Source organism: Pleurodeles waltl, chromosome 2_2 (assembly GCF_031143425.1).
Source record: "Pleurodeles waltl isolate 20211129_DDA chromosome 2_2, aPleWal1.hap1.20221129, whole genome shotgun sequence".
Lineage (NCBI taxonomy): Eukaryota > Metazoa > Chordata > Amphibia > Caudata > Salamandridae > Pleurodeles > Pleurodeles waltl.
The window spans coordinates 208,686,725-208,713,948 of NC_090439.1; the positions used below are offsets into that span (position 1 = coordinate 208,686,725).

Sequence of the window (27,224 nt, forward strand, 5' to 3'; positions counted from 1 at the left end):
AGTCAAAAAGTATTTTGTAGTATGCTTCCCGCATACCTATAGGGTGATTAAATCTGGGGATGTCTCTCCAAAATTTGAGCCACCTGCTGTTTGTGATAGTTTCCTCAAGTGTCTGCTCCCAAAATGCAAAGTGACAGGTCTGAGGAGCAATGATGGTGTTGATCGGTAGGGAGTAAAGGAATAAAATACAAACCCTGGAGCCACCCGCGTGTTTAGCAAACCTTTTGTTAGGAGTGATTCTATGGTGGCCGCCATCCTTGCATCTGGGTTAAGTCCCCAGTGAAACAAATCAGAGATGGTGAGACAACCTCCATTCCTCCAGAAGTCAAAGGGGCCTGGTGTAAGTGCAGGTGTAAAGGCCAGGTTAAAGTGAATAGGAGTAAAAAGGGAGGGCCTTGGACACCTCATCCCACACATTAAGAGTGGTTTTAGTTGGAGTACTAGTATATGCATTAGGGGGTCGATCCACCTTTGGTTTCCACAGTACATCTCATATGTATCTGCCCACTATCAAACCGTCCATGTGAAGGCAATGCTTGCCAGATTCTCTTAAGGACCATTTGGAGATCATCCTTAACAGTGATGCTCTGTAGTAGAGATTAAAGTCAGGAAAGGCCAGGCCTCCTGAGTCTTTCAGTAACTGCAACATCTTGTACAGCAGTCGAGCCCTGCGTCTTGCTAGATACATCTGGTTACCAGGAAGCGAACAGCAGGTAAAAATTCATGATCTATATCAATGGGGATCCCTTAGAAGAGGATAGCAGCTTTGGTAAGAGTTGTTTTGATTGCATGTATGCGGCCAAGCACTGAGATATACATGGGTGCACACCTCTTAAACACTGCCTTTAGTTGTAAAAGTATGGGGTAATTTGCCTGGTACAAGTGAACCATTCTAGGGGTGATATATATTTTGGGTAATTGAAAAGAAGTGGAGCCAACTATGGCTTCCACATCATGAGCTGGCAGTGTCAGACTTAGCAAGAAAGATTTGTGTAAGTTGATGCGGAAACCTGCCATCTTCTGATCCATTTCCAATTCCTCAAGACTTTCACTATCCTTGTTACATTATTAGCAAAGCTGCACTCTTCTTCACTTAAACTAAAGTCTTGTCAACTGCATCATCATCTGTCAGTTTTGTTAGCGGCGCCCCAGGATGTCTTGGGGGAGGTAAGAGACAGCAACACATCATCTGCAAATAATTCGATTTTGCGTTCTATTAATCCAAATGTGAGGCCACCATCTCACAATTTAAAGATTTGCCTCAGTCGCAGCAGTCCTGCAAATGAAAAGTGGAGCAAGGCGCCAGAGGATGGCCAAGCACTCCAAAGAAACATAATCAAATATAAAAACAAGTGGGTAAACCAATCCTGTTCTAGATCAAGTGTTCCTATAGTGAAGAATCAGCTTCCAGTTCACTGCTTTCCTCGTTTTGTCAGATGTCGCTGTGAAAGCCATTGTCCACTTTCCGCATTAGTTGCAGGAATCAAGTCTGCCCCTCATGCACCCCCCCCATCCTGGAGTCTCCTTCCAATCCCCAAATCTGAGCGATCGACATTCCCAACAAAGCTGCTGCATCACTCAGGTCTTTGAAGTGATGAGCCTTGTTTTGGTAGTCCATGGAGAGGCCAAACGGGTAGGTCCATCTGTACTTGATGCATTCTCTGCAAAGTTTGTCTGTGACAGGCTGAAATATTAGGCAACGGGTCAGTGCAGCTGGGTGTCTTGAAAGAGGGAGCAGACCTTCACCCAGGAGGGGAGTTTTTTTTCAAGGCATCTCCCCCATCCTTGTTGCCTCACCAGCCTCTCGGCTCACTGGAACCCCTCTTAGGGTATATGGACTTAAATGCAGCGATCCCACCCACCAGGCCAGCAATCGCACCACAAGGGCTGTGCTTTGGCTGAAGGGAGCCGCTGGCTCGATGTCATGGTGGTGCACTCCAGCCTACTTGGGGCTTAAAAAGCAGCCCCCAGCACCCTGTTCTCCGTCACTGCTGGAATTTTGAAATGGTATCATTTTCCGGGTAAGGGCGCCAGTCACATTGATATGTTGAATGAGAGCAGGGGAGCCCATGTGGATCACGTCCACATGGCATGTTGGTTGGCCACACCCCTCTCAGTCCTTCCTTGTTGACTATATTTTGAAAAGCTGTTTTGAATCTTGTCTCCAGGGACAACGCATAGTTCTTGAGGTGAACACTGTCCCCAACTCCCACATTTTTTGGGGTGCCACTAGTATGCAGATAACCTAAGTGATAGCTGCCCCACAAACTCACAGTGTGAACATGTATTGCAGAGGCTCAACGAGCACAATAAATTTCAGTATGTTTTCACACTATTACAATATCATTGTTTACTTTTTAATATTATAATTAATTGGATCAGCGATCACAACTTACACTTTGGGGCTAAAACTAATTTAAAGGAAGGGGCTGATACCATCTACTCTAAAAATATAGGATTAAAGTTGAAATTGAATCAAATAAACCCAAATCAATTCTTTAAGATCTTTAATTACAAAAAGGCAAGATTGTTTGCCATGCCTGACTTATGATGCAAACCCCCAAGCCATATTACATTCTTTTTACTCACTTTGTGATACTATTTATTCCCTGTTAACCTCCAAGAAGGCCCCCAGAGGAGGAAAGCTATGCCGCTAATTCAATGCTGCTTGCTCTACTGCACATAAAAAGCTTCTATGTGCACTCACAAAAGACCCCAGGTCAAGAGATGATATCCTGTTATTTAGGAAATCCTATAAGTAAGTAATGGATGCAAGAAATTATATTAGGAAAAAAAAGCATGGAAGAATCTAGACGCATCAGGTAAAACTCAAGATAGTGCTGCATTTTGGAGGGTGGTTACCTCTTCATTATTCTGTTATACTGATTCTCCAAAGGTGAAGAATGTAATCCCTGCAGATAAGGGGATATAACACAACACAAAGGTATTTAATCCTGGTAATTTATCCCTTCTCTTTTCTTTACAATTTGTCACGCCTGACTCGGAGGAGGCTTTAGAATTCAGCTACTCGACAGAGGTGGAAGAAGTGAGCATTGCAATCAATAATAGTTCAACCATAAAAGTTCAAAGCTTGGAGGGAGTATTGGTTGATGTATTTAAACATAACATACCTCTAAGGGTTACACTCTTACCAAATGTAATTGGGGCAGCCATCATCAGCACCACTCCTCAATCATGGACAGAGGTTATTGCAGTACCATGTTTTTAAAAAGGGGATAGAAATCTGACCAGTTATCACTCAATATCATTACCTGACTCAACTGTAAAAATCTTTAAAGTATTATTGTCAAGGCTACAGCCTTGCACGGGGCAAAATTAAATCTTCTTAGATATCCAATATAGTTTCTGTCTGAGCCTGGGGGCGGTAGAGCAATGCCTTAACTGTTATCTGAAGCAGGAAACATATCAAATCATAGAGGGGGGCAATCCATCAGGCATTCATGGATCAACGCTTTTGAAATTGTCAGTCACTGGAAGCATTGGATGATCATGGAAACTCCTGGGGTCTAAAAACTGCTAATCTCCCTGTTATAACTGTACCAGGATATGACCGCTAGAGTTTTAGTTGTTTCAGGTACAATGCACAGAACAAATTAGATCCATAAGTGGGTTACGCCATGGATGTGTTTTGGCACCCGTCCTTCTCATTGTTTACATAAACTGTCTGGAGAGACATTTTATCACTAAAAGGGGAAAATATGCCACAACGTAGGTAACGTTCTCTACCAGTTTTACTGTAAGCGGACAAACCTGTTCTTCGATTAGGAACGGCAAATAGACTCCAAGTTCTGATAGACAAATTTACATTTTTTCTGAGGGACAAAGAACTTAACATCAATTCAATCAAGTCCTTAATCATGACATGTGGGTCAAAAAATACCAAGGTAAGATTTCATACGATTGTAGACATAGTTGTGGATAGGGTAACCCACGTTTCATATTTAGGTGTGCCCTTTGATTCTTCTCTAACTTAGAAACATTAACTTAATGTGAGAGTTCAACAATTTCTGAGTTCCAAGGAGGCTGTATACAGATTTGCCTCCAAGTTAGGCCACAAGCCAATTAAGCATATCTTAAATCCACATTGTTATCAGCCAATCTTGTTTTTGGATAGTACCGTCAAGATCCTGAGCAGGGTCTTACTGGCAAAATTGGAAACTGGGCCGTAGAGAATCGTGGGCTCTCAGACCTGCAGTTCGGATTCCGCCCAGGTCTGGGTACAGTTGAGCAGTCCTTAAACCTGTCACTGATAATTCAAAAATATACTAAGGCAAAAAAGGCAGTGTGCACCTTTCATTCAAGGACTTGTCCTGTGCATTTGATTCGGTACACTATTCTCTGCTATGGAGGATTATGGCCCAGATGGGCATAGATAGGGACATTGTGTCTCTGCTTCAGAGATTACACTCACAAAGGACAGCCAGAGTCTGTTACACAAAGCAGGGTGATCTAATGTAAGTCTTTTCAATAATCTCTGGGGTAAGACACGGCTCTGTCCTAGTGCCATTTCTCTTTTTACTTCATATAAATGGCTTTAAAGATCATGTGATTGGGGCGAAGGCAGATATCCCTAAATTTGGCACCCAGGAAATACCAGTCTTACTCTATACGGATGATGCTGTTCTTGTGGCCCGAACAGCTAAAGGCCTCCAGTGTCTGTGGAATGGTTTTAAATCTTTTATGGACAATTTAGGCCTCACAGTTATCCACTCCAAGTCCTTTGTAATGAAATGTGGTCCCAGGCAGGTCAAGACAAGAACATTTTTATTAGGGGTGGGGAAATAAGGAAAACTAGGCACGTTACATATCTAGGTATTCCTTTTGATGTTGATCTTATTTGGAAATCTCTATTGAATGTAAGGGCTCTGCAGTTCCAAAGGTCTATACATGATGTTTCTAGGTTTGCGAATAGGCTGGGCCACAAACTGGCAAGAGAACTGCTTAGTATATACAAGAGTAAATGTGTGTTTATTTGGTGCAGGGGTATGGGGACACATTAACTGTACTCTATTGCAGTCAGCTCAGAATACATTTTTACATAGGCTGCTGACAGTCACGCAGTGTACAGCAACATCTTTTTGGCACAAGGAGGTGGAACTGACCTTTTTGAAGGATCTTGTTAAATTACAACCCCTCTTATTATGGACACAAATTTGGAAGAATTCTGAGGCCCACTTGAGAAGACTTATTTTGAAAGATTGCCTAAAGTTGGACGGTGGAGGGCGTGCCCAAGATGGTGGAGCACTAAGACGTTCTTGCTTGCGCTCCGCCGCCTTGGCCCGAGAAAGTGTCCTGCGGCCAGCTTGGGGGAAGCCTGGAGGCTGTCCCTACATCGCGAGTCTCCCCCCGGGTGTTCTGGGCTCCTCGGCTCCGGTTGGGGCCAAGTTGCGCCGCTCCCCCGGGAGGAGCAGGGCTCGGCCCAGGAGTCTGGGTGCGGCCGCGGAGCGGCGCAAGGCACGGCCTGGGCCGCAGGACGGGCCTTCCCCTCGCCGGCCCTTGCAGACGGGGTGCTGGGGATTGAGGGCCGAGGGGCCTACCTTGGGCCCCTTAATAAGTGGAGATCGCCATGGGACCCGGCGCCTGGTGATTGGAGCGCCTGAAGGGTGAGAGGTGCTTCCATATGATCAGTAGGACCGGCGGCTGCTGACGGGGCTTCCTCGCCCTGGCGCCATGGAGCGGGGCCGGTGAGGTGTGGGGCCCCGGTAGAGAGTGGGGGCCCAGTTACCCGGCCTCCAGGTGGTACAACCCCAGCATTTGAACTTTTAAGTAGCCTGGCCCTGCAATCCTGCAGAAAGGCACAAGGAGCGGACCGTTGTAAGTGGTGGCGGCTGGGAGCTGGATCTGGGCGCGGTTCCGGATAGAGCGGCGCATACTGACCGGCCTCGGAAAGTGACCTTGGAGGACCTGCGGAACTGAGCCGGTGAGGTGTGATCAGGCCGGCGCGCCATGGAGACGTCAAAGTCCAAACGCGAGCGCTCAGTGAGGGATATGTTGGCAGGGGCGCGTTTTGCACCTGGGACTGTCTCGGAGGACTTACCTGAGACGAGGGCCTTGGAGAGTCGAGTTGAGACGGAGCCAGAGGAGAGTTCTTCATCCACGAAGAGCTTTCTGACCTCCCTGTCTGAGTCGCTCCAGGGCGATATCCAAGAGCAGCGTAGGGACATCTCACAGGAGGTGAAGGAGATACGAGGAGAGGTTACCTCCTTGGGTGAACGTGTATCGCAGCTAGAGGACAGTGAGATCCCTTGCGGTGAAGAGGTCGCGGGCCTGCAACAGGAAGTAGTCCGCCTCCGAGAGCAACAGGATCTTCTTCAGATGGCGGTCGAAGACTTGGAAAATCGCTTGAGGAGACAAAATATTCGTATACGAGGGGCCCCGGTTGGCGCTGAAAAAGGGGACATTGGGGGCTACGTGGTGGATTTGTTTCGCTCCTTGCTTGCCACAGAAGAGACACAGGAGGTAGTCCTGGACCGGGTGCACCGAGTTGGGGGCGCTGGGGCCCCTGGAGACCGCCCCCCCGACATTTTAGCCTGTCTGTTCGATTGGGGGGTTTCTCCTTCACGATCGCTATATGCACCCAATTCCCAACAAGAAACCTTCTTGAGACAGTCTCTGACTCTGCTGCTCCAATCCCCTGATGGTGCTGTATTGCTGGGAGCTGATTTTAATTTGGTGATAGATGGGGACCTGAATCGCTCAGGCCAACGGTATGGTCAGACTGGGTCTTTGTCGGATGCTGGGCGGCAGTGGCTGAGTGAGTGTGGTCTGGTGGATGTGTGGAGGAGCGCGCAACCCCACGTTGAGGGACTACTTTTACTCATCGGCAACCAAAACATATGCTAGATTGGACCTTTTTCTGGCATCCCAGGAGCTTCTCCCCAGGGTTAGAGACCCGGCGATTGAGCCGCGGGCTTTGTCGGATCATGCTCCGGTAACAGTTGAGATTTACACGGACATGGAGAGGGTTAGTCCATCGGAATGGCGATTTAGGGACTCGATGCTTCAGAACGGTGCAACGGTAGAGGCGATCCGAAGGGCAATAATAGATTACCTTAGCTTTAACGACAACGGGACAACAAGCATTGCAACACTGTGGGAGGCACTGAAGGCTGTCTTGAAGGGTGAGGTGATGTCGCTTTCTTCTAGGGACAATAAGGCGAGGTCTCGACTCAGGGGGGACTTGGAGCAGCGAGTGAGGGTTTTAGAGCGCTCACATAAACACACTGGTGCTCCTAGAATATGGCGAGAGCTCGAGAAGGTCCGAAAGCAGCTGAGGAGGTTGGACTGGGACAGGGCAGAGTATGCGGTAGTCCGCCTCAAACAAAAGTATTATGTAGGAAGTAATAAGTGCGGCAAGCTACTGGCGCATAGGTTGAGAGCACAGCGTGGCGCGTCACTGATAAAAATGGTACGATTCCCCTCTGGGGCAGAGGCGCGCACGAGCGACCAAATAGCGCAGGCTTTTGCGAAATTCTATCGAAGTCTGTACATGGCTGAGAAGCCCGGTGACTTAGCCCCAGAATCCTTCTTAGAGGACATAGCAATCACTCCTTTGTCTGTGACAGAATCAGCCTCGTTAGACCAACCTATAAGGGCTGAGGAGGTTATATCTGCGATTGCTCGATTGCAGACCAGGAAGTCACCTGGCCCGATGGCTTTTCTGCGCTTTTTTATAAATCCTTCTGTGCGGAACTTGTTCCCGTTCTTGTGCGACTTTTTTACTCCTTTCGTCAAACGGGTGTGCTTTCGCCTAGTATGTTAGACGCTACTATCGTTGTTATCCCGAAACCGGGGAAGGACCCCGAGGAATGCGCCTCGTATAGGCCGATCTCCCTGCTGAATATTGATGCCAAACTGGTCACTGGCATTTTGACACACCGTCTCAACTATTATATGCCGGGGCTTGTGGACCCCGACCAGTCGGGATTTATACTTCATAGACAATGCAGCGATAATACCAAGCGATTGCTCCATCTCTTGGACAAAACTGAACGTTCCCGTAGGGCGGCGCTCTTCCTGTCTATTGACGCTGAGAAAGCCTTTGATAGGGTTCACTGGCCATACTTGTTCAGGGTGCTCGAACGCTTTGGACTGGGTTCAGGCTTTATGACATGGATTCAATGCATTTATCAAGAGCCTCGGGCAGCGGTCCAGGTTAATGGGATGCTCTCTTTGCCATTCGCCGTTCAAAGAGGTACCAGGCAGGGGTGTCCGCTTTCGCCCCTCCTGTTCGCGCTTTACATGGAGCCACTGGCACAGAGGCTCCGGGAGAACCCTCAGATCACGGGTATGAGGTTTGGGGGGGGATGAGCATCTCATTTCGCTATACGCGGACTACGTCATTCTTACTTTGGCGGAGCCCATGACCTCACTACCGGCGCTAATGGGTGTTATAGAGGAATTTGGGCAGGTTTCGGGGTTCTGAATGAACATGCTTAAATCGCAGGCTCTGGGCAAGTTTATCACTGCGGAGCATGAAAGGGACCTGAAGGCCCGTTTCCACTTTACATGGACCTCTTCAGGGCTCCCATATTTGGGGATTGATCTGGGCTCTACAGTCGCCAGTACAGCGAAGTTGAACTATTCTAAACTAACGCGAGCGGTGCAGCGCGACTTGGAGTCATGGGAGGCTTAAATTGTCCTGGCTGGGCAGGGTTGCGGCGGTGAAAATGACCATCCTACCACGTATACTTTATCTGTTCCAGGTGCTCCCGCTGGAACCTCCCCTCGAACGATAGCGTCCCTCCAAATGGCGGTCTTAAGATTTATATGGGAAAGAAAGGCGGCGCGGATATCACAGCAGGTTCTGTATCGTCCTAAGAGGGAGGGGGGGCTGGCGGTCCCCTGCCTCCTTCGATACTTTCAGGCAGCACAGTTGCGTTTCCTTTTGGAATGGAGTCGACCGTCTTCTGAGAAACATTGGTGCTTCATGGACCAGGCAGTGGCTGGCTCTCACATATGGAAGGAACCCTGGCTTAGGCGCCGTCACAGGGCGCAGGGGTTGTATATATCACCGGTTACGGAGGTTACGATGAGAGTGTGGGATCGGGTGGCCGGCAGGGCGGGTTTGACGACCTTCCCGTCCCCAATGACTCCACTGGGCGCGAATCCCAATTTTGGCCCTGGCCTACAGCCGGAAGCACTGGGTCGGTGGTATGAGAGGGGCTGCAAAAGGGTGGGATACTTATTTGATGAGCAGGGGGTTATCCCCTTCGACCAGCTGAGGGAGCAATATGGCCTAATCGAGGCCGACAGGATGATGTACTACCAAATAAGACACTGGGCCCTGCTTCCAGCCAATAGGATATTAATTGATAGGCCTTTACCCCCGTTTGAAAAATGGATTCTAATGAGAGGGTGATAAGCGTGTGGTTTCTGAACTCTATGTCCTCTTGCGGGGGAGGCCCGTTCAACCAAGACTAAGGGTCAATTGAGATGGGGGAAGGAACTAGAGAGGGAGCTATTGGTAGATGAGTGGGAGAGTGTTTTTTATAGGGCGCACCACACAACTTATAACTCATCAGGTACAGAGACAGCCTATGAAGTAGCCTCCTCCTGGTATTACACCCCAAACAGGATCCATGCTTGGAATCATGACAAATCTAGTCTTTGCTGGAGGAGGTGTGGGGGTGGGGGCTTGCTTGTGCACTTACTATGGCATTGTCCCAAATTACACCGGTACTGGAAAGACATAATAGACACTGTGGACAGGGCCTTTGACACTAAGATCCCTAGATTTCCTGCGTATACTTTGCTGGGGTCTCCCCAACCCGCTCACCTTTCCCCTAAGATCTTTGAAGGGTCGGCAGATGGCCTTAGCCTTGAATGCTGCTGTACAGCTGTTGCTCTCAGTGTGGGGGACAGAGCAGATCCCGTCAATAGTCTCTTGGCTGCACAAGCTCTGGTTTATCCTCGCTATGGAAAAGCTTACCCTGACTTCACAGCTGCGGAGTGGGGACTTTAGGGAACTTTGGCAACCGTTTTTACGTATTCTATCTGGGGAGTTTTCAGAGCCTACATGTCCAACTTATCTGAGGGTTTGGAATTTGAATTGATTGCCGGGGAGGTCGCCTACGAGGGGATGTTTATTCTGGACTAGAACTATATGGTAATAGAGCCTGAGATCGTTTGATTAATGCATTTTCAACCAGCAATGGGGAAACAGTTGTGTTAAACATTTAGGGGGTGATTCTGACCCCGGCGGTTCACTACCGCCGGGGCCAGGGTTGGCGGGAGCACCGCCAACAGGTTGGCGGTGCCCCGCAGGGCATTCTGACCGCGGCGGTTTGGCCGCGGTCAGAAAGGGAAAACCGACGGTCTCCCGCCGGTTTTCCGGTGCCCTGGGAATCCCCCATGGCGGTGCAGCTTGCTGCGCCGCCATGGGGAATTCTGACAACCCATGCCGCCATCCTGTTCCTGGCGGTTCTCCCGCCAGGAACAGGATGGCGGTATGGGTTGTCGTGGGGCCCCTGGGGGCCCCTGCAGTGCCCATGCCAATGGCATGGGCACTGCAGGGGCCCCCGTAAGAGGGCCCCACATTGTATTTCAGTGTCTGCATTGCAGACACTGAAATACGCGACGGGTGCCACTGCACCCGTCGCACCTTCCCACTCCGCCGGCTCAATTCTGAGCCGGCGTCCTCGTGGGAAGGCTCTTTTGCACTGGGCTGGCGGGCGGCCTTTTGGCAGCCGCCCGCCAGCCCAGTGCAAAAGCCAGAATCACCGCAGCGGTCTTATGACCGCGGAGCGGTGTTCTGGAGGGGGGTACTCTGGCGGGCGGCCTCCACCGCCCGTCAGGGTCAGAATGACCCCCTTAATCTTCTTCTTTTTTATTGTGTCGCATGGAATAAGCTAACTACGTGCCTTTGGCAATACTGTGATGTAGTACATGTGCGATGTTCCATAATTGAAAACTTAATAAACGGATTTGATCCATAAAGTTGGACGGTGCTCTGGAGATTCTCTGAACGGAATATGTTCGGAAGTCTTTTGTGAGTGCGGAGTCGCCAGCGTATTTTTTTAATCCAGACAGCCTGGCGTGTATCTCTATGAGCGACGTGAAGAAAATTTGCTTACTGTTCTTGCTGGAGCAATGTTTGCAGTCGGGCCTCGAAGGTGGGTGAGGCCTAGCAAATGAGATGGGGCAAATGGCACTTTATTTATAGGTCGTAGAAAATGAGAGAGGCAAATTTCTGTTGGCCAGATTTCGGTTTGGCACACTGCTCTTTCTATTGCTCTTCCCAAACAGAGGGACATGGCTTTCTTCTCTTCCATCATGTCACTGTGAGGAACCCGCAGATCAATCGACATTGCATTTCACATTATTTTGTACATTTTATTTGAATGAGAGAAGGTGCTTTTTGATCCCATACTTGCAGGATGCTAGTTTTAGGTCCCATTTAGCAGCTTTAGCTGATCTGCAAGGTTTGGGCAGTGAAGAAGTGATTGCGGCAGTTTTGAATTTCATTTCAAGTATTCCTAAATTGCGCAGTTTTTATGGATAACAGTTTTATGCCTTTATATTTAAAGTTCTTATATTTAAAGCTCTAATGGCTTTATAGCTTGATGTTTGTTTTGGATGTAACGTAACTTTTATGGCTGATTTAAGCCAAAAAAATATACTGACTGACATCTTAAATTGTAACAGCAAATGTATATCAATGATCCTTAAAGAATCAGGGGTATGGGGGTATTCAAATAAAGACACACTCCAGAACGTTGAGTACTACTTGTTACGTGGGCTTCTAGAATCACCAAAGCATGTTCTAATTTTGTGTGTCACTCCGAGGGTGTACTGTATTATTTGGAAGACCTAATAAAAATCCAGCCTTTATTGTTGTGGCTTTCGATCTGGGACAAATTAGAAACCGGTTTTTCAAGAGCTGTTCTTAGAGACTGCCTGTCTCTGGATAACACGACCTAATATCTATTCCCTTGTTCTTATATGTTAAACACACATTTAATATTTTAGGGATTCCTGAAATGTTTGAAAAGCTAGAATGTATTGATGTCACAACCAAAGAGAGGGTGACGTCTCCGTTTTTCAACTAGTATGGGAGTATACGAACAAAAAAGGAAAGTGCTAAGTTGTCAGTAATGAATAATTTACCTGTACTGACAACTTCAGGAGCAGAACCCTATCTGCTGTGAATTCACAGTATAGATTTTAGTTGATGTGATTACCACTTAACAGTTGACACTTTTTATTAGCATTCCCACATGTGATGTTTGGTTTACGAACCTTCCAAACTGCCCATGTAACAAAGTATTGGGACAAAGCACTTTACACGTCCTGCTTTTTTGCACGTTATACAGCACTCCCTGTAAACGGTTTTTAGTTCCTCTTTTACGTGGATTAAATATGGAACACTACACAACTGTGAAGAAGTTTGACACGAGCTTTCTTTAGAATCTATGTGTTGCACTGTAACCAACCTTATACACTGTGTCCTGCTAATTAGACACTTGTATGGTGGAGATAATTACACATTGTAGAGAATAAGTGAGGTAAATCTGTTTTATTGTCTCCCATTGTTTTATAATTTAGTTTTATAATGTTTCAATTTATTATTCATCAAATGACTAAATTAAATCGACTGAATTATTGCACTTTTATAACTAATTTCTAGCCTAATACAGCAGTTTTTATCTGATCCTTTGAGTTCAACAAGATTATGAATATCAATTACCGTAACTGCTGAATCAAATCTTCTCCTTCTTTAATGACATTCACTGTAACTTGTAGAGTGGTTTGCTGCTGCTGACCAAAACGCTTGATCAGGTCCTGCACTGCTTCTACAGACTCAGCATAGACGTCATCTAGCAGCTCTTTTTGCAACTCCTCCAGCCATGTCCACAGCTACAAAGGAATAGATAAGAAAATAACTTGGGTCATATCTTCCAATTGACATCTACAATGAGTTCGTAAAAATCGTTATTAAAAATCCTTCCATCCCCTTTTCGCATTTTTACTTCCTAGCACATTAACACAAATCATTTAAGAAGGCAAGGGACCCCATTAAGATTGCGATCACTCAACAAATTAAGGGCCATATGTACGAACACTTTTTCCCATAGACACAGAATGGGTAAAAACCTTTGCTACATCTGGCCCCAAATTCAGTATGATCAAAACACCATGGCTGAAAAGCTAAAGATGAGGAATGTGGTAGAAACTTGCCCTTGGATTGAAAAAGGAAGGAAGCAAGGGATTAAGTCAAGCCCCGGCAAGGGTTAACACAAGTAAGCTTATTAGTGACAAAACCGTGCTGCAATTGTAATGATCAGCTAGGTGAAGTAAATGTAGAAAAATAAAGTAAACTATATATATATATATATATATATATATATATATATATATATATATATATATATATATATATATATATATATATATAGACATACATATACATGGAAAATGTCACTTACCCAGTGTACATCTGTTCGTGGCATGTAGTGCTGCAGATTCACATGCTACTCATAGCTCTTCTGACATCTAGTGTTGGGCTCGGAGTGTTGCAAGTTGTTTTTCTTCTAAGAAGTCTTTTCGGAGTCACAGGATCGAGTGAATCCTCCTCTCGGTTACAGTGCACATGGGCATCGACTCCATTGTTAGATTGTTTTCCCGCAAAGGGTGAAGGAAAGAGTGATAGAGTATAAGAATATAAAGAGATGTCCATGCAAATGTAAATGTATCTACATATGTACAAATGTTAAACTTTAACGACTACAGGCTTCCGGGGAGGGTGCATGTGAATCTGCAGCACTACATGCCACGAACAGATGTACACTGGGTAAGTGACATTTTCCGTTCGATGGCATGTGTAGCTGCAGATACACATGTTATGCATAGACTACAAAGAAGTTAGTCCTCCCCAAAAAATAGCGGTGGATAGCCTGTAGGAGTTGAAGTTGTTTGAAATAGTGTTCTTAAGACCAGCTTAGCCTACAGGCACCTCTTGCTGTGAAAAACCATCAACACAGTAGTGTTTTGTAAATGTATGAGGAGTTGACCATGTGGCCGCTTTACATATATCAGCCATTAGTATGTTTCCTAAAAATGCCAGTGACGCACCCTTCTTTCTTGTAGTATGTGCTCTAGGAGTGATCAAAAGTTGTCTTTTTGCCTTGATATAGCATGTTTGAATGCATCTAACAATCCATTTTGCTAATCCTTGTTTAGATATGGGATTGCCTTTATGTGGTTGTTGAAAAGTAACTAAAAGTTGTTTTGTTTTCCTAAAATATTTAGTTCTGTCTATATAGTACATAAGAGCTCTTTTGAGATCTAGGGTATGAAGAGCTCTTTCTGCCACAGAGTCTCGCTGTGGAAAGAAGATTGGCAATTCCACTGTTTGGTTGATGTGAAAAGGAAATACTACTTTTGGTAGACATTTTGGACTTGTTCTAAGTACAACTTTGTTTGTGTACTTGGGAAAAAAGGTTCCTCAAGAGTGAACACTTGTATTTCACTAACTCTTCGTAAAGAAGTAATAGCTACAAGGAAGTCAAACTTCCATGTTAAAAATTGAATTTGACAAGAGTGCATGGGTTCCAAAGGTGGACCTATGAGTCTGTTAAGCACAATATTTAAATTGCAAGAAGCAACAGGTGGTGTTCTGGGTGGAATAATGCATTTTAATCTTTCCAAGAAGGCTTTAATAACACGAACTCGGAATAGAGAAGTGTGTTGAATAGTTTGTAAGTACGCAGATATTGCAGTAAGGTGAATTTTGATGGATGAGAAAGCTAAATTAGATTTTTGCAAATGAAGTACGTAGCATACAATATCTTGTATGGATGCTGTAAGTGGATCAGTGTTTTTAGACTGACAGTAGTAGGCAAATCTTTTCCATTTGTTAGTGTAACATTGTCTAGTAGTAGGTTTTTGTGCCTGTTTAATCACTTCCATACATTCTGATGGAAGTTTTAGGTAACCAAATTCTATGACTTCAGGAGCCAAATCGCTAAACTGAGAGCATTGGGGTTTGGGCGCCTGATTTGACCTTTGTTTTGTGTCAACAAATCTGGTCTGTTTGGGATGAGGTACTACAGACAAGTCTAGGAGTGTTGTGTACCAATGTTGACGTGCCCATGTTGGGGCTATGAGTTTCATGGTTTGTGATGTTTGACCTAGTTTGCTGACCAGAAAGGGAAGGAGTGGGAAAGCAGGAAAAGCGTAAGCAAATATCCCTTACCAATTGATCCACAGAGCATTGTCCTTGGATAGGAGATCTGGGTGTCTGATGCAAACTTTTGGCATTTTGCATTTTCGCTTGTTGTGAATAGATCTATTTCTGGTGTTCCACACTTTTGAAAGTACTTTTGAAGTACATGGGAGTGAATCTCCCATTCATGAGTTTGTTGGTGATTCCTGCTCAGGAGATCTGCCACCTGATTGTCTATTCCTGGAATGTATTCTGCTAATAGATGAATGTGATTGTGAATTGCCCATTTCCATATTGTCTGGGCTAGCAGGACAGTTGTGATGAATGTGTCCTGCCCTGTTTTTTGAGGTAATACATGGTCGTCCTGTTGTCGGTTTTTATCAGAACAGTCTTCTGTTTCAGAAGGGGTTGAAATGCTTTTAGGGCAAGAAACACAGCTAATAATTCTAGGTGGTTTAAGTGAAGTTGTTTCTGTTTGGGATCCCATTCCCTTTGAACGGTGTGATTGTTGAGATGAGATCCCCAACCTATCATTGATGCGTCTGTTGTTGTTATGGTCTGAGGCACAGGGTCTTGAAATGACCGCCCCTTAATTAGATTGCTGAGATTACACCATTGAAGGGACATATGTATTTGGTGGTCCATCAACACTAGATCTTGAAGCTGACCGTCTGCCTGAGACCACTGTTGAGAGGCATTGTTTTAAGGGCCTCATGTTTAGTCTTGCATGTGGAACTATGGGTATGCAAGATGCCATCATCCCTAGAATTTTCATGATAAATCTTACAGTGTATTGTTGATTTGGCTATACGTGTGGGATGAGATTTTGGAAAGCCTGTATCCTTTGTGTATTTGGATATGCTAGGGCTTTTTGAGTATTTAAAATAGCACCTAGGTAAGGTTGTGCCTGTGCTGGTTGAAGGTGTGATTTTTGATAATTGAGAGTGAACCCTAGCATATGCAGGGTTTCTATTACATAAGAAGTGTGTTGTTGGCATTGTGTAAAATTGCTCGATTTTAATAGCCAATAGTCTAGATATGGAAATGAATGAATGTGTTGTCTTCTTAAGTAGGCTGCTAATAATGCTAGACATTTTGTGAACACTCTTGGAGCTGTTGTTATGCCGAGTGGTAAAACTTTGAACTGGTAATGTTTTCCTGCTATGACGAACCAGAGGTATTTTCTGTGAGCTGGATGGATGTGTATATGGCAATATGCATCTTTGAGGTCTAATGCAGTAATGTAATCTTGTTTCTGTAGTAGTGGAATGACATCCTGCAGAGTTACCATGTGAAAATGTTCTAACAAGATGTATAGATTGAGAGGCCTGAGGTCTAGGATAGGCCTCGGAGTGCTGTCTTTTTTGGGAATGAGTGAGTATACTCTTGTTCCTTGTTGAGAATGTGGGACAAATTCTATTGCTGGTTTTAATAGTAGGGATTGTACCTCCTGTTGCAACAGAACGTTGTGTTCTGGGGACAATTTGTGGTAACGTGGTGGAATGTTTGGAGGGGTGGAGATTAATTCTAGGCAATAGGCACTGCGGATAATTGATAACACCCAATTGTCTGTGATGATATTTTGCCAATGAGAGTGGAATTGCTGTAGACTTCCCCCCACTGGAGATGTGTGGAGTGAAGGGGTGGGAATGAAGTCACTGTTTGGATGGTGTAGGAGCTTGCTTTGAGACTTAGAACATGCCTTTGTTTCTGAAATATTGTCCTCTCTAGGTCCCTCTAAATCCCCCTATTTGGTATTGTGTCTGTTGTCCCTTTGTTTGGGAGGTAAAAGCTTCAGAGGATTGTGGCTTAAATCCTCCTCTATACTGTGGCCTGCGAAAGGAGCCTCCATGTGGTGTGGAATATAATGCTCCCACTGCCTTTGCAGTATCCGAGTCTTTTCTCAGTTTGTCTATTGTAGTATCCACTTCAGGCCCAAATAAGTTTTTTTTAATTTTTTTTAATCAAAAGGCATGTTAAGTACTGCCTGTTGAATTTCTGGTTTAAAACCAGAGGAGCGTAGCCATGCATGCCTTCTTATTGTAATGGCAGTATTTACACTCCTTGCGGATGTATCAGCAGCATAGAGGGCATACCTTATATGATTATTACTTATGGCTTGTCCCTCTTCTACAACCAGTTGTGCCCTTTTTGATGCTCTTTTGGGAGGTGTTGTATTAATTCTTGCATCTCATCCCAATGGGCTCTATCATATCTGGCAAGAAGTGCTTGCAAATTTACAATTAGCCATTGGTTAGCCACTTGCGTGGCTACTCTCTTGCCAGCAGCTTAGAATTTTCTACTCTCTTTATCAGGAGGAGGAGCGTCTCCTGATGACTGGCTGTAAGCTCTTTTTCTAGCCGCACTGACTACTACTGAGTCTGGATGAACTTGATGTGTGTTGTAGTCTGGGTCTGTAGGGGCAGGTTTGTATTTTTTGTCAATCCTAGGGGTAATCACTCTAGCTTTGACAGGCTCATTAAAAATTTGGTCAGCATGTTTGATCATTCCAGGCAACATGGGGAGACACTGGTATCTAGAATGAGTGGAAGGCAGAGTGTTGAACAAAAAGTCCTCCTCTAGGGGCTCAGTGTGCATAAGCACCCCATGGTAAGCAGCTGCCCTATAAACTACGTGAGTATAGGCAGTAGTGTCCTCTGGTGGAGAAAGCTTGGAGGTGTATAGGTCAGGATCATTGTCTGGAATAGGATCTAGGTCATACAGATCCCAAGGATCCACTGTATCTCCAGGCAAGTATTTTGAGTGTGTTTGAGAAGGCAATGGGGTTGGACTATTATTTGGAGATGAAATAGAAAGCTGTGGAGAATGAGCAGGAGAACTAGGGAGAGGTGTTGGTTTCTCCTTCGAATTCTGAACTTTTGCTGGTGGTTGAGCAGAGTCTAATTTCTCTTGAAAAGCCAGCTTTCTCTTAGACTTTAAAGGAGGTGCAGTGAGAATTCTACCAATCCCTTTATGTATACGGATTCTTGATTGTCTTTCATCCATAACCTCCAATATTGGCTCAATCTCAGTCTCCTCATTGGAAGGTTTGTGAGCTTCTTGCATCGGCTTCTAGATTTGTTTAAGTTTACTCGAAAGTCCTTGATCTTTTCGGTTCCAAAGAGTGAAGCTTTTTCGGTCCCGAAAATGAAGTCGATTCTTTCAGCTCTGAAGCAGGACGTCGAAACTTCGACTCCGAAGAGTGAGGATGCCTACTGGAGTCTGAGGTGGAGGTTTTAACTGACTTGCTCAACTCCGAAGTGGACGGAGGAGTGGCCTTTTTCGACGGCAAACCCGAAGGTCGGTCAGCGACAGTCTTTTTCCGGGCCGAACCATGGACTTCCAGTAGGGGTGTATCCAAGGCCTTCAGTTGTTTTTTATATATGGGTGTAGGGGCAGACGTACTCACGTGCTGGCCAGCAGTGATGGGTCTATCGTCTTCGATTCTTGCAGGAAGTCGGTGTCTTGGATGGAGACTGCTGTCTGCACCTGTTCTTCCTCCATGACTTTGAGATGTTCGGTGCTTACGCCATTTCTAATCTTCGGGCTCTGCAATCTCTCAAGGTCTTCTTCGATCAAAACTATCGACAGGCTTCGCAATCTTCTTCTCGGTGGTCCGGAGAAAGGCACAAATTACAAACCAGATGTTGGTCTGTATATGGGAACTTCGCGTGGCACAGAGGGCAGAATTGAAATGGAGTCCGATCCATCAGGCTTCCACAAGGTAGGCCCAAAAGGGCAAAATCTAGACTCCGACGGTACTATCAGTTCGATGCTAGGTGGAAAACGCGATTGAAACAAAAACGACGATTGAAAAGGTTTTCCAATTCGAAATCTTGGAGCGAGAGGAAACACGTCTGAACCAGAAGCGGAAAGAAAACAATCTAACACTGGAGTTGATGCTCATGCGCACTATAACCGAGAGGAGGAGTCACTCAATCCAGTGACTCCGAAAAGACTTCTTTGAAGAAAAACAACTTGCAACACTCCAAGCCCAACACTAGATGTCAAAAGAGCCATGCATAGCACGTGTATCTGCAGCTACACATGCCATTGAACATAAATATACGTATCAGTAAGCACCATTTTTAACGATGCAGTAAATCTCCCCAAAAAAATGAACTGAGGCCCATGCCTGTTCCGTGTCATGTGAACAAAGGGAGATCCAACAATACACAATAGTCTATTTAATGAAAGTACAGAGTCAGCAGAATACAAATCGATACAAACACTTTTTTCCACTTGATATTCAAATACAACAATGTTGTTTAAAACGGAAGTACAGCAAAAGGTATTATTTCCACTGACTCTGTTTACGCTAATGACATTTACTTGTTCTTAAACCAGATAAAGTAATTTGTCATGAGTACTTCAGACAGTAAGAACATGATTTAATAACACTTCAACTTGTGCCATTTCTACAGAATGTAACAGACAGTGTACCAATTTGGATAGGACTTTGGCCTCTGAATAAATGAGAAAATACTGGAGTTATTTTTTTTAATACGCCTGACAGATACTGCAGCAGGGTTTCCATTGAAAAGATTTTCCGCAGTTGGTTAAATCATTAGTTGTGTTTGCAAACCATAAACTTTACCCACACTTATAGGAATCTAATTAATTACTTTCCCACCCATGTCAAAAAACAGGTGAAACTACAGGTATTTAAACAGCTGATACAACCAGACTAATAGAAAAGTCCCAACCATCCATAATCCTTTGGAGATGGAGCAGAGCTTCAGTTAACTTTCTGGGAGGAAAATTAACGCAGGGATGTACGCACACATCTCTGCTAAAACGCTCATAAAAATAAAAATAGGCATTTGATTGTATAAGCACATGTATCTCTTTGGTTTCTCTGTACATCCTTACAAACTATGTTTTTCATAACAATCAGTGCTATGTATTGGTGCAAACCATGCATCATTATCTCACTGCAGATTTAATGAAAAACATGGAGATAGATGTTAACTTTAACAAATTTGCTCAATATTTTGTTGCATGTTTGAAATGGGCAACAATAATCATGTAACACTAAGAAAATGCTGCAGGGATGTCTCGCAACAGCAAATATGTGGGGTTTCTTAGGGAATGCTGTCTGCATACTCAATTATGTATTAGCAGATCGCTAGACTGCAGAAGCATTACTGTATATGGTGAGATGATCATTTGATGACGTTATCAAACTTGAGTAGATAGAAAGCATAAAAACAATATATTTTTCTAATTCTGTACGACTTAACGGATCTATTGGTTCGGGCAAGGAAATTCTTGCCCTGACTAGGTTGCCAGTAGAATAAGCTGACCATGACATTTGTTATATTATTACCTTTTCTCTTCAAAATAATGTCACTTCCCTCCAATGTCAGTCAGGCAGGAATATATTGCTGCCAATGCTTGACTCCCAGCTTTGTTCCTCTGGGTCTCCTGAGTGTACGGACAACGGACATGTACAGGTTTTCTCTGACTTAAGGGTCCCCCAAGGCAAAAACTAGGTGCGGCATATTTTACAACTTGGAAAGCTCTCGTCTCATTTTTAGTGTGTGTTTCAAAACACAGTAAGTCCTGCCAGTGTACCTCACACAAAAACAGATCTCTTCCAGGGCTCAACCTAAATCTGTGCTCCTCTTTGTCTTGTGAATAAGTTGTAGTAAGGCATAAGCTGCTGTCCTATTGATCTGAGCAGAAATCTACACACTAGACCCTAGGAACTAATTTTCTTAGAAGACATGGGGAACAAAGGGTGGAAAGAGTTTTGCTGTTCCCCCACACAGTCTGGAAATTTGTCACAGAGATGCCACACTAGTTTTCAGAAATGTCTGGGGTTGGCAAATTTCCCTAGGTGCTGGACCATGTCAAGCTAAGATGGGTTTGGTTGCTCCTCCATTGAGCAAAGTGATGTTTGAATTTTTTCTTAGCCTCTGAAAAGTACAAAAACATCTAGTCTCATCACTGGAGGAACAGTATATTAGGAAGGATCCAGGGTAAGTTTGGAATTCTTTTCTCAGGTGCAGAAAAAAACCAAACAGTGCCAAGGTCCTCGCTTATGCGGTGGAGTCTGTGTGTGTGTGTGGAGGGGAGCGTGTGTGTGTGTGGAGGGGAGCGTGTGTGTGTGTGTGGAGGGGAGCGTGTGTGTGTGTGTGAGGGGGTGTGTGTGTGTGTGTGGGGGTGGGGGGTGTGGGGGTGTGTGTGAGGGGGTGGGGTGGGGGTGTGTGTGTGTGTGAGGGGGTGGGGGTGTGTGTGTGTGAGGGGGTGGGGTGTGTGTGTGTGTGGGTGAGGGGGTGTGTGTGTGAGGGGGTGGGTGTGTGTGTGTGAGGGGGTGGGGGTGTGTGTGTGTGTGTGAGGGGGTGGGGTGTGTGAGGGTGTGTGTGGGGGGGTGGGGTGGGGAGGAACAGTATATTAGGAAGGATCCAGGGTAAGTTTGGAATCCAAACAGTGCCAAGGTCCTCGCTTATGTGGTTGAGTCTGTGTGTGTGTGTGGAGGGGAGCGTGTGTGTGTGTGTGAGGGGGTGGGGTGTGTGTGTGTGTGGGTGAGGGGGTGTGTGTGTGAGGGGGTGGGTGTGTGTGTGTGAGGGGGTGGGGGTGTGTGTGTGTGTGTGAGGGGGTGGGGTGTGTGAGGGTGTGTGTGTGGGGAGGGGGGGTGGGGGGAGGAACAGTATATTAGGAAGGATCCAGGGTAAGTTTGGAATTTTTTTCTCAGGTGCAGAAAAAAAAATCCAAACAGTGCCAAGGTCCTCGCTTATGTGGTTGAGTCTGTGTGTGTGTGTGGAGGGGAGTGTGTGTGTGTGTGTGTGTGTGTGAGAGTGGGTGGGGGTGTGTGTGAGGGGGTGGGGGGTGTGTGTGTGAGGGGGTGGGGGGTGTGTGTGTGAGGGGGTGGGGGGTGTGTGTGTGAGGGGGTGGGGGGGGTGTGTGTGAGGGGGTGGGGTGGGGGTGTGTGTGTGAGGGGGTGGGGTGTGTGAGGGGGTGGGGGTGTGTGTGGGGGGGGTTGGGGGTGTGTGTTTGTTGGGGTGTGTGGGGGGGGCGTGTGTGTGTGTGTCTCAGCAAGGAGCTGTGCCCAAGTGGGCGTAAGGGGGAATCAAAATTTGGTTGGAATCTTAAATGGTATGCAGAAGTGTGTCACTGCACCTCGGCGAGGAACAAGGCACAGTTTGGATAGTATCTGAGGCTTAGAAAAAAAATCCATATTTCTTGACCATAATATCAAATAATTCCTCTCTTACGCTCTAATTAGTAGTTAACACCTATTACATTTTTAGGTTTTGGATTGTTAATTATGTCTTACATTAGCAGAGGCAACCAAACTGTATCAGACTAGGTCTTTCCCTCAACTGATCTCATGGTTACATGACTGTAAGGTCAATCCTTGAGTTGAAACGGCTATATTCCCCTAGTGCTGACATTTGGTCCTCTTTTCCCACTGGAATCTGTAAACATGCTTTCATGAAAAGAAAGGGTGCCCAATTAGGACCTTACTTAAAAAGAGATATAGCCAACTCTTCTTTAGCAACCAGGAAGTTGGTCTTTGCATAAATGGGTAGTGTAGGTACTTGCATGAACAAAGGTGCAGATAGTTCCGCTTTTCAAAGTAATCAAAGCAATAACAATTATGTTGCCTTTCAGTCTACATGCATTAATTGTTTTGACAAAATTCCACAGAGGCTAGGGCAGCTCCCTATGTAGCCTTAAATGCTCATCTGTAATCTCAGATGAAGCTTTACATTGTACATAGGTTTTTAAACCTTGTGTTGTGGCTGAGAAAACTGCTTTAAAAAATAAGCTTGTGGTAAGTTGAATGAATATTCCTTTAATAAGAACACTTAATATTTTTGGAAGATTCTACATAATTTACCAGTTACTTGTGATCGTAACAGGGCACTACAAGTTATCACAGCCTTGAGTTGGGTTTAACATTTTCTTCCATGCATAACTCTGATTCTTCTTCCATGAGTTACTTATTCTCTTCTGCTAATAAACCTCTAATCTCATCAGCTGAATACCGCTTGGCAGTTTTAATTGCTAGTCCTAACAACAAGACCCCTGGCACAGATGAGGCCCTGTTTGATTTTTTATTTAATCTAAATCTTTTGGGTTTCTCCTTTGACTGTAGTATTTAATATTGCTTCAAAATATTTCATCCCAGTTTGTTGATGCAAAGCTACTATATTCCCAATTTTTAACTATTGCTGGCAAAGCTAATCAGTCTCACCATTATAAGTGTAAAGTTATTGGCTTTGCCAATGGCCGTGTAAAGCACTGTTTAAAAATGTAAATGAAAAAACATTTTTTCAAAATTCTTGAGGAAAAGCAAATGCATCTTATACATCTCAAAATTGTACAATGAATGGTATGTTTATTTTTCAAATACTTTTTTCCTCAGGACACTTTGCATAGAATTTAAAAAGAATGATCAAGTGTCAGAATTTAAAGGTAAAATGTTTGCCATACTTATTTTGCACATACCCCTGATCCACTGTGATTCTTCAAGGGTCTGCGCTAACCCCCTCAGTAGATCCACAAAATGGTGAAAAAATAATAATATTTTTAAGCCTTTGTGGTGGGGCAAGGGGTGCTACCAGCCAATAGGATCCCGCGTATGGCCTCACAGATGCACTGGGGTTAGCTGCCATCGACCAATCAGAGTGAGGCAGGTTCGGAGCACTGTGGCAAGTCCTGTTAACTCTTCTTATTTTTTCATTATGTGCCTCCTTACCGATTCTTTTATCGCTTTTACCAGAAAGTAAGGAGTTCTAGACACACACAGAAATGTTAGTATTATGTCTACCTCCTCTCTAGTGTGCCATTTTATGGCTGCCATAACATCTTGGCCGGTACAGTATAAGCTGACATGTTTTTAGTTCTAGGAGCATAGAATCTACATGTCAATCGGGATGACATTTATTGCCATATTTATTTAGTCTTTTTGATGCTTCAGTCCCTGCATATATTGCTTTGTTTTAATAGAAGATAAAATCTGTGATAAGATACTATAAAACCCATGTATCTGACCATGGATCAGAGGGGCTTTGCACTAGGACTATCACACCAAAAGTCACACTGTTTGCAGCAACAACCACCCATGATCTGAGGTGGCTTCAGGATCAGTTCAGGGAAGTTGTCTTCAGTCTTGCACTGCTTATCATTCCTCCGGAAAGCCTTTATAGAGAACAGCTAAACAGCTATTTAATACAGAGTGAAGGTATGCTCTGTGATTCATGTTAAGAAACTCTATTTATAGGCTTGCTATTTATTGCTTCACCTATAACTTAGCATGGAGGCAGCTATAGGATTCTAGGATGCAGTAAGATGAGGTATGAGAGGAGTCACAGGAGGGAAGAGCGTAGAAGTATTATTTTGGAGATCATAGTAGTAAAATGAGGTTTAGGGTGAGTCAAGAAGGGATATAGGATGGAAAAGTCTAGAAAGGGTTATATGGGAAATCATAGTAGTAGAAAGAGGTTTGTGGTTAATCAAGGAGAGTTAGAGGAGGAAAAATTCAAGAAAGTTTAAGGGAGATCATAGTAGTAGACGACGGTTTGGGATGACTCAGAATGGAGGTAGAATATATTCTGAGAGAGGTATATGATGAGACAGACTAGTGCATTGTAGATAGTTGAAGGCTTTTTGTTTTTTTCTTTCTTTCTACAGTAGGAGTAAAATAAATAATACATAGATAATAACTACATGGAAATGGTATACATGTATAAGGAAAATAAAAGATGCAAAATGTTATTGCATAAAGTTCTATAAGTGCATGTATGGATAGGTAGAAATTCAGACTTTCAGATGTTGCTGTACGTAAAGATAATTTATCTGTGTATTTTAATAATATTTTAAAATTAATTTTATGTTTATATTTTCCTTGATATTTTTTATATTACTTATAGATATAATTGTTATGATTATATTTAGGTATCGTGATAGATAAAATTGATTGATTCCAGACGTTCATTCATACCCCCAAATGAGTCAAAGAACAAAGGGAGGCCTTGCAATTATGTCTATTTTGCTCACACAGTGTAAAGCCTTGAAGGAAGCAACTCTGCTTCTGACCTAGAGAGTAATGGCTGCTAAACTGCTTTCAACTTGATGAACAGCAGTGAAGTCCTAGGTGGGAGGGACGCAAAATCATCCCACCCGATATAAGACAAAATCTAAAGATACATTATCTCTCTCCTGAAAAATGTGTCTCCCACTGAGATATGTATGGAATTTAGCCTTGTAAAAAGTTATTTTGAACACTCCTTGGACAAACTTAAAATAAAACATCTCTGGGAGAACATTAAATAAAATAATGAAAAAAACAATCATACAAGAAGACAAGATCACATTTTCCAAACGTCGTCATGCTTGGATGCTATTAGATAACCATAAACCACTACTGCTGCAGCCTTATCTTAACGCAGGATATTCCATCTATTTAAAACAAACATTCTTGAGGCTTGTACTTGGAAATCTGTTCTCACTCCACCTCGCTTATGTATTGGTTATAGATAATGGAGGACATCACCTGCAGGCTGGGTGGGTTGATGAGACAATTTAATCTACCTGGTTTAATCTACTTTGTATATGTAAAAAACTATTGGCGCTTCTAGTCATGAACGGTCGCTCTTGGAAGAATGCTATGCTGGCTTGCTTTGGCACAAAGAATACAAGGTTGAATCGTCATTTTGTGAAATGTTTGACAGCTGTGGAAGTCGAAATAAGTAATGAAGAAATCTTAAGAGGAGGGACAAGGATTAACTTAGTGCAGGGTCTCTGTTGTAAAGTTAGGTTAGATCATGCATGTGCTCTAAAGTTCTGAGCTGTTTTTCACATGTAAACGTTCAGCTCAGTGCAACATGAAGAAAGCTACCAGCCCTTGTTGCACCCTTGAGGAACACAGACTTGAACAGGTCAAATGGAGCTAGTTACCCATGTTATATACCTTGTTGTTTTTTACCTTTTGTGATTTTAGTAAATACAGGTTTTTAGAAAACTGTGATTATTTTATTTTAATGAGTTTAAGTAATTTTACAATAAACTTTATTCCGATTCTTATTATGATTCTATCACTTAGCATGTCATGCACTGATGCACTTATTTTAACTTTTTATGTGGTTAGTGATCAAACTTCATGTTCTAAAGAACGAGTTACTTACCTTCGGTAACGACTTTTCTGGTGGATACATTAGCTACCTGTGGATTCCTCACCTAATGAATACTCCCATGGCGCCAGCATTCGACGGAAATCTTCTTCCTAGCTTCTGCACGTCGACGAGGATGTCACATTAGCCCACGCGACGCCGTCTGACGTCATACAGGCAATAAGAGGTCCTCGCCGACGTCAGTACCAACATTTTTTACGTGCATGAGAACAATAACCCAATGCAATGAAAGAGCAAGGCAACATCCCATAACATTGTAAATCACACAACATTGCAATAAAATGGCTATAGATTTAATATAACTCCTTTTTTTTTTTTTTTTTAAACAAACAAATATATACTAATTATGTATATACACAAAGATATATATATATATATACACAAATATCCATATATACAAAATCTATTGCAGTCTTGAAGACCAATAGGAGCGCACTCAAGGATTACTTGGTAAGACCAAAAAGGCAACGGGGAGGCGGGTGGGACTGTGAGGAATCCACAGGTAGCTAATGTATCCACCAGAAAAGTCGTTACCGAAGGTAAGTAACTCGTTCTTCTGATGGATACAACTACCTGTGGATTCCTCACCTAATGAATAGAGTCCCAAAGCAGTACCACGCCCGGTGGTGGGTGCCTAAATGGTCAAACCAAGAAATCCTGCAGCACTGACCGTGCAAAATGGCCGTCCCTTCTGAGTCCAAACAGTAATGCTTCGCAAAAGTGTGAAGGGACGACCAAGTTGCGGCCTTGCAGATGTCGACCACAGGAACACCTCTGGCCAAGGCCGAAGTGGCCGACTTAGCTCTGGTAGAATGAGCTCTAATGCCATCAGGAGGATCCTTCTTTGCTAAAGAGTAACAGATTTTAATGCAAAGAACAACCCACCTGGAGAG

The 27,224-nt window shown here is 44.2% G+C and overlaps 1 protein-coding gene across 7 annotated transcripts in view; it reads right to left on the minus strand.

Moving 5' to 3' along the window:
• Positions 1-27,224, minus strand: part of TRIO (trio Rho guanine nucleotide exchange factor) — a 3,522,386-nt gene that overhangs the window by 2,830,001 nt on the left and 665,161 nt on the right. For all 7 annotated transcript variants that reach the window (XR_011200906.1, XM_069219639.1, XM_069219640.1 and 4 more), the window contains exon 12: positions 12,710-12,879. Coding sequence is in view for 6 of the 7 variants with exons in the window: in XM_069219639.1 (XP_069075740.1) it covers positions 12,710-12,879 (170 nt within the window). In the remaining variant the exon portion in view is untranslated. The remainder of the gene's footprint in view (positions 1-12,709; positions 12,880-27,224) is intronic.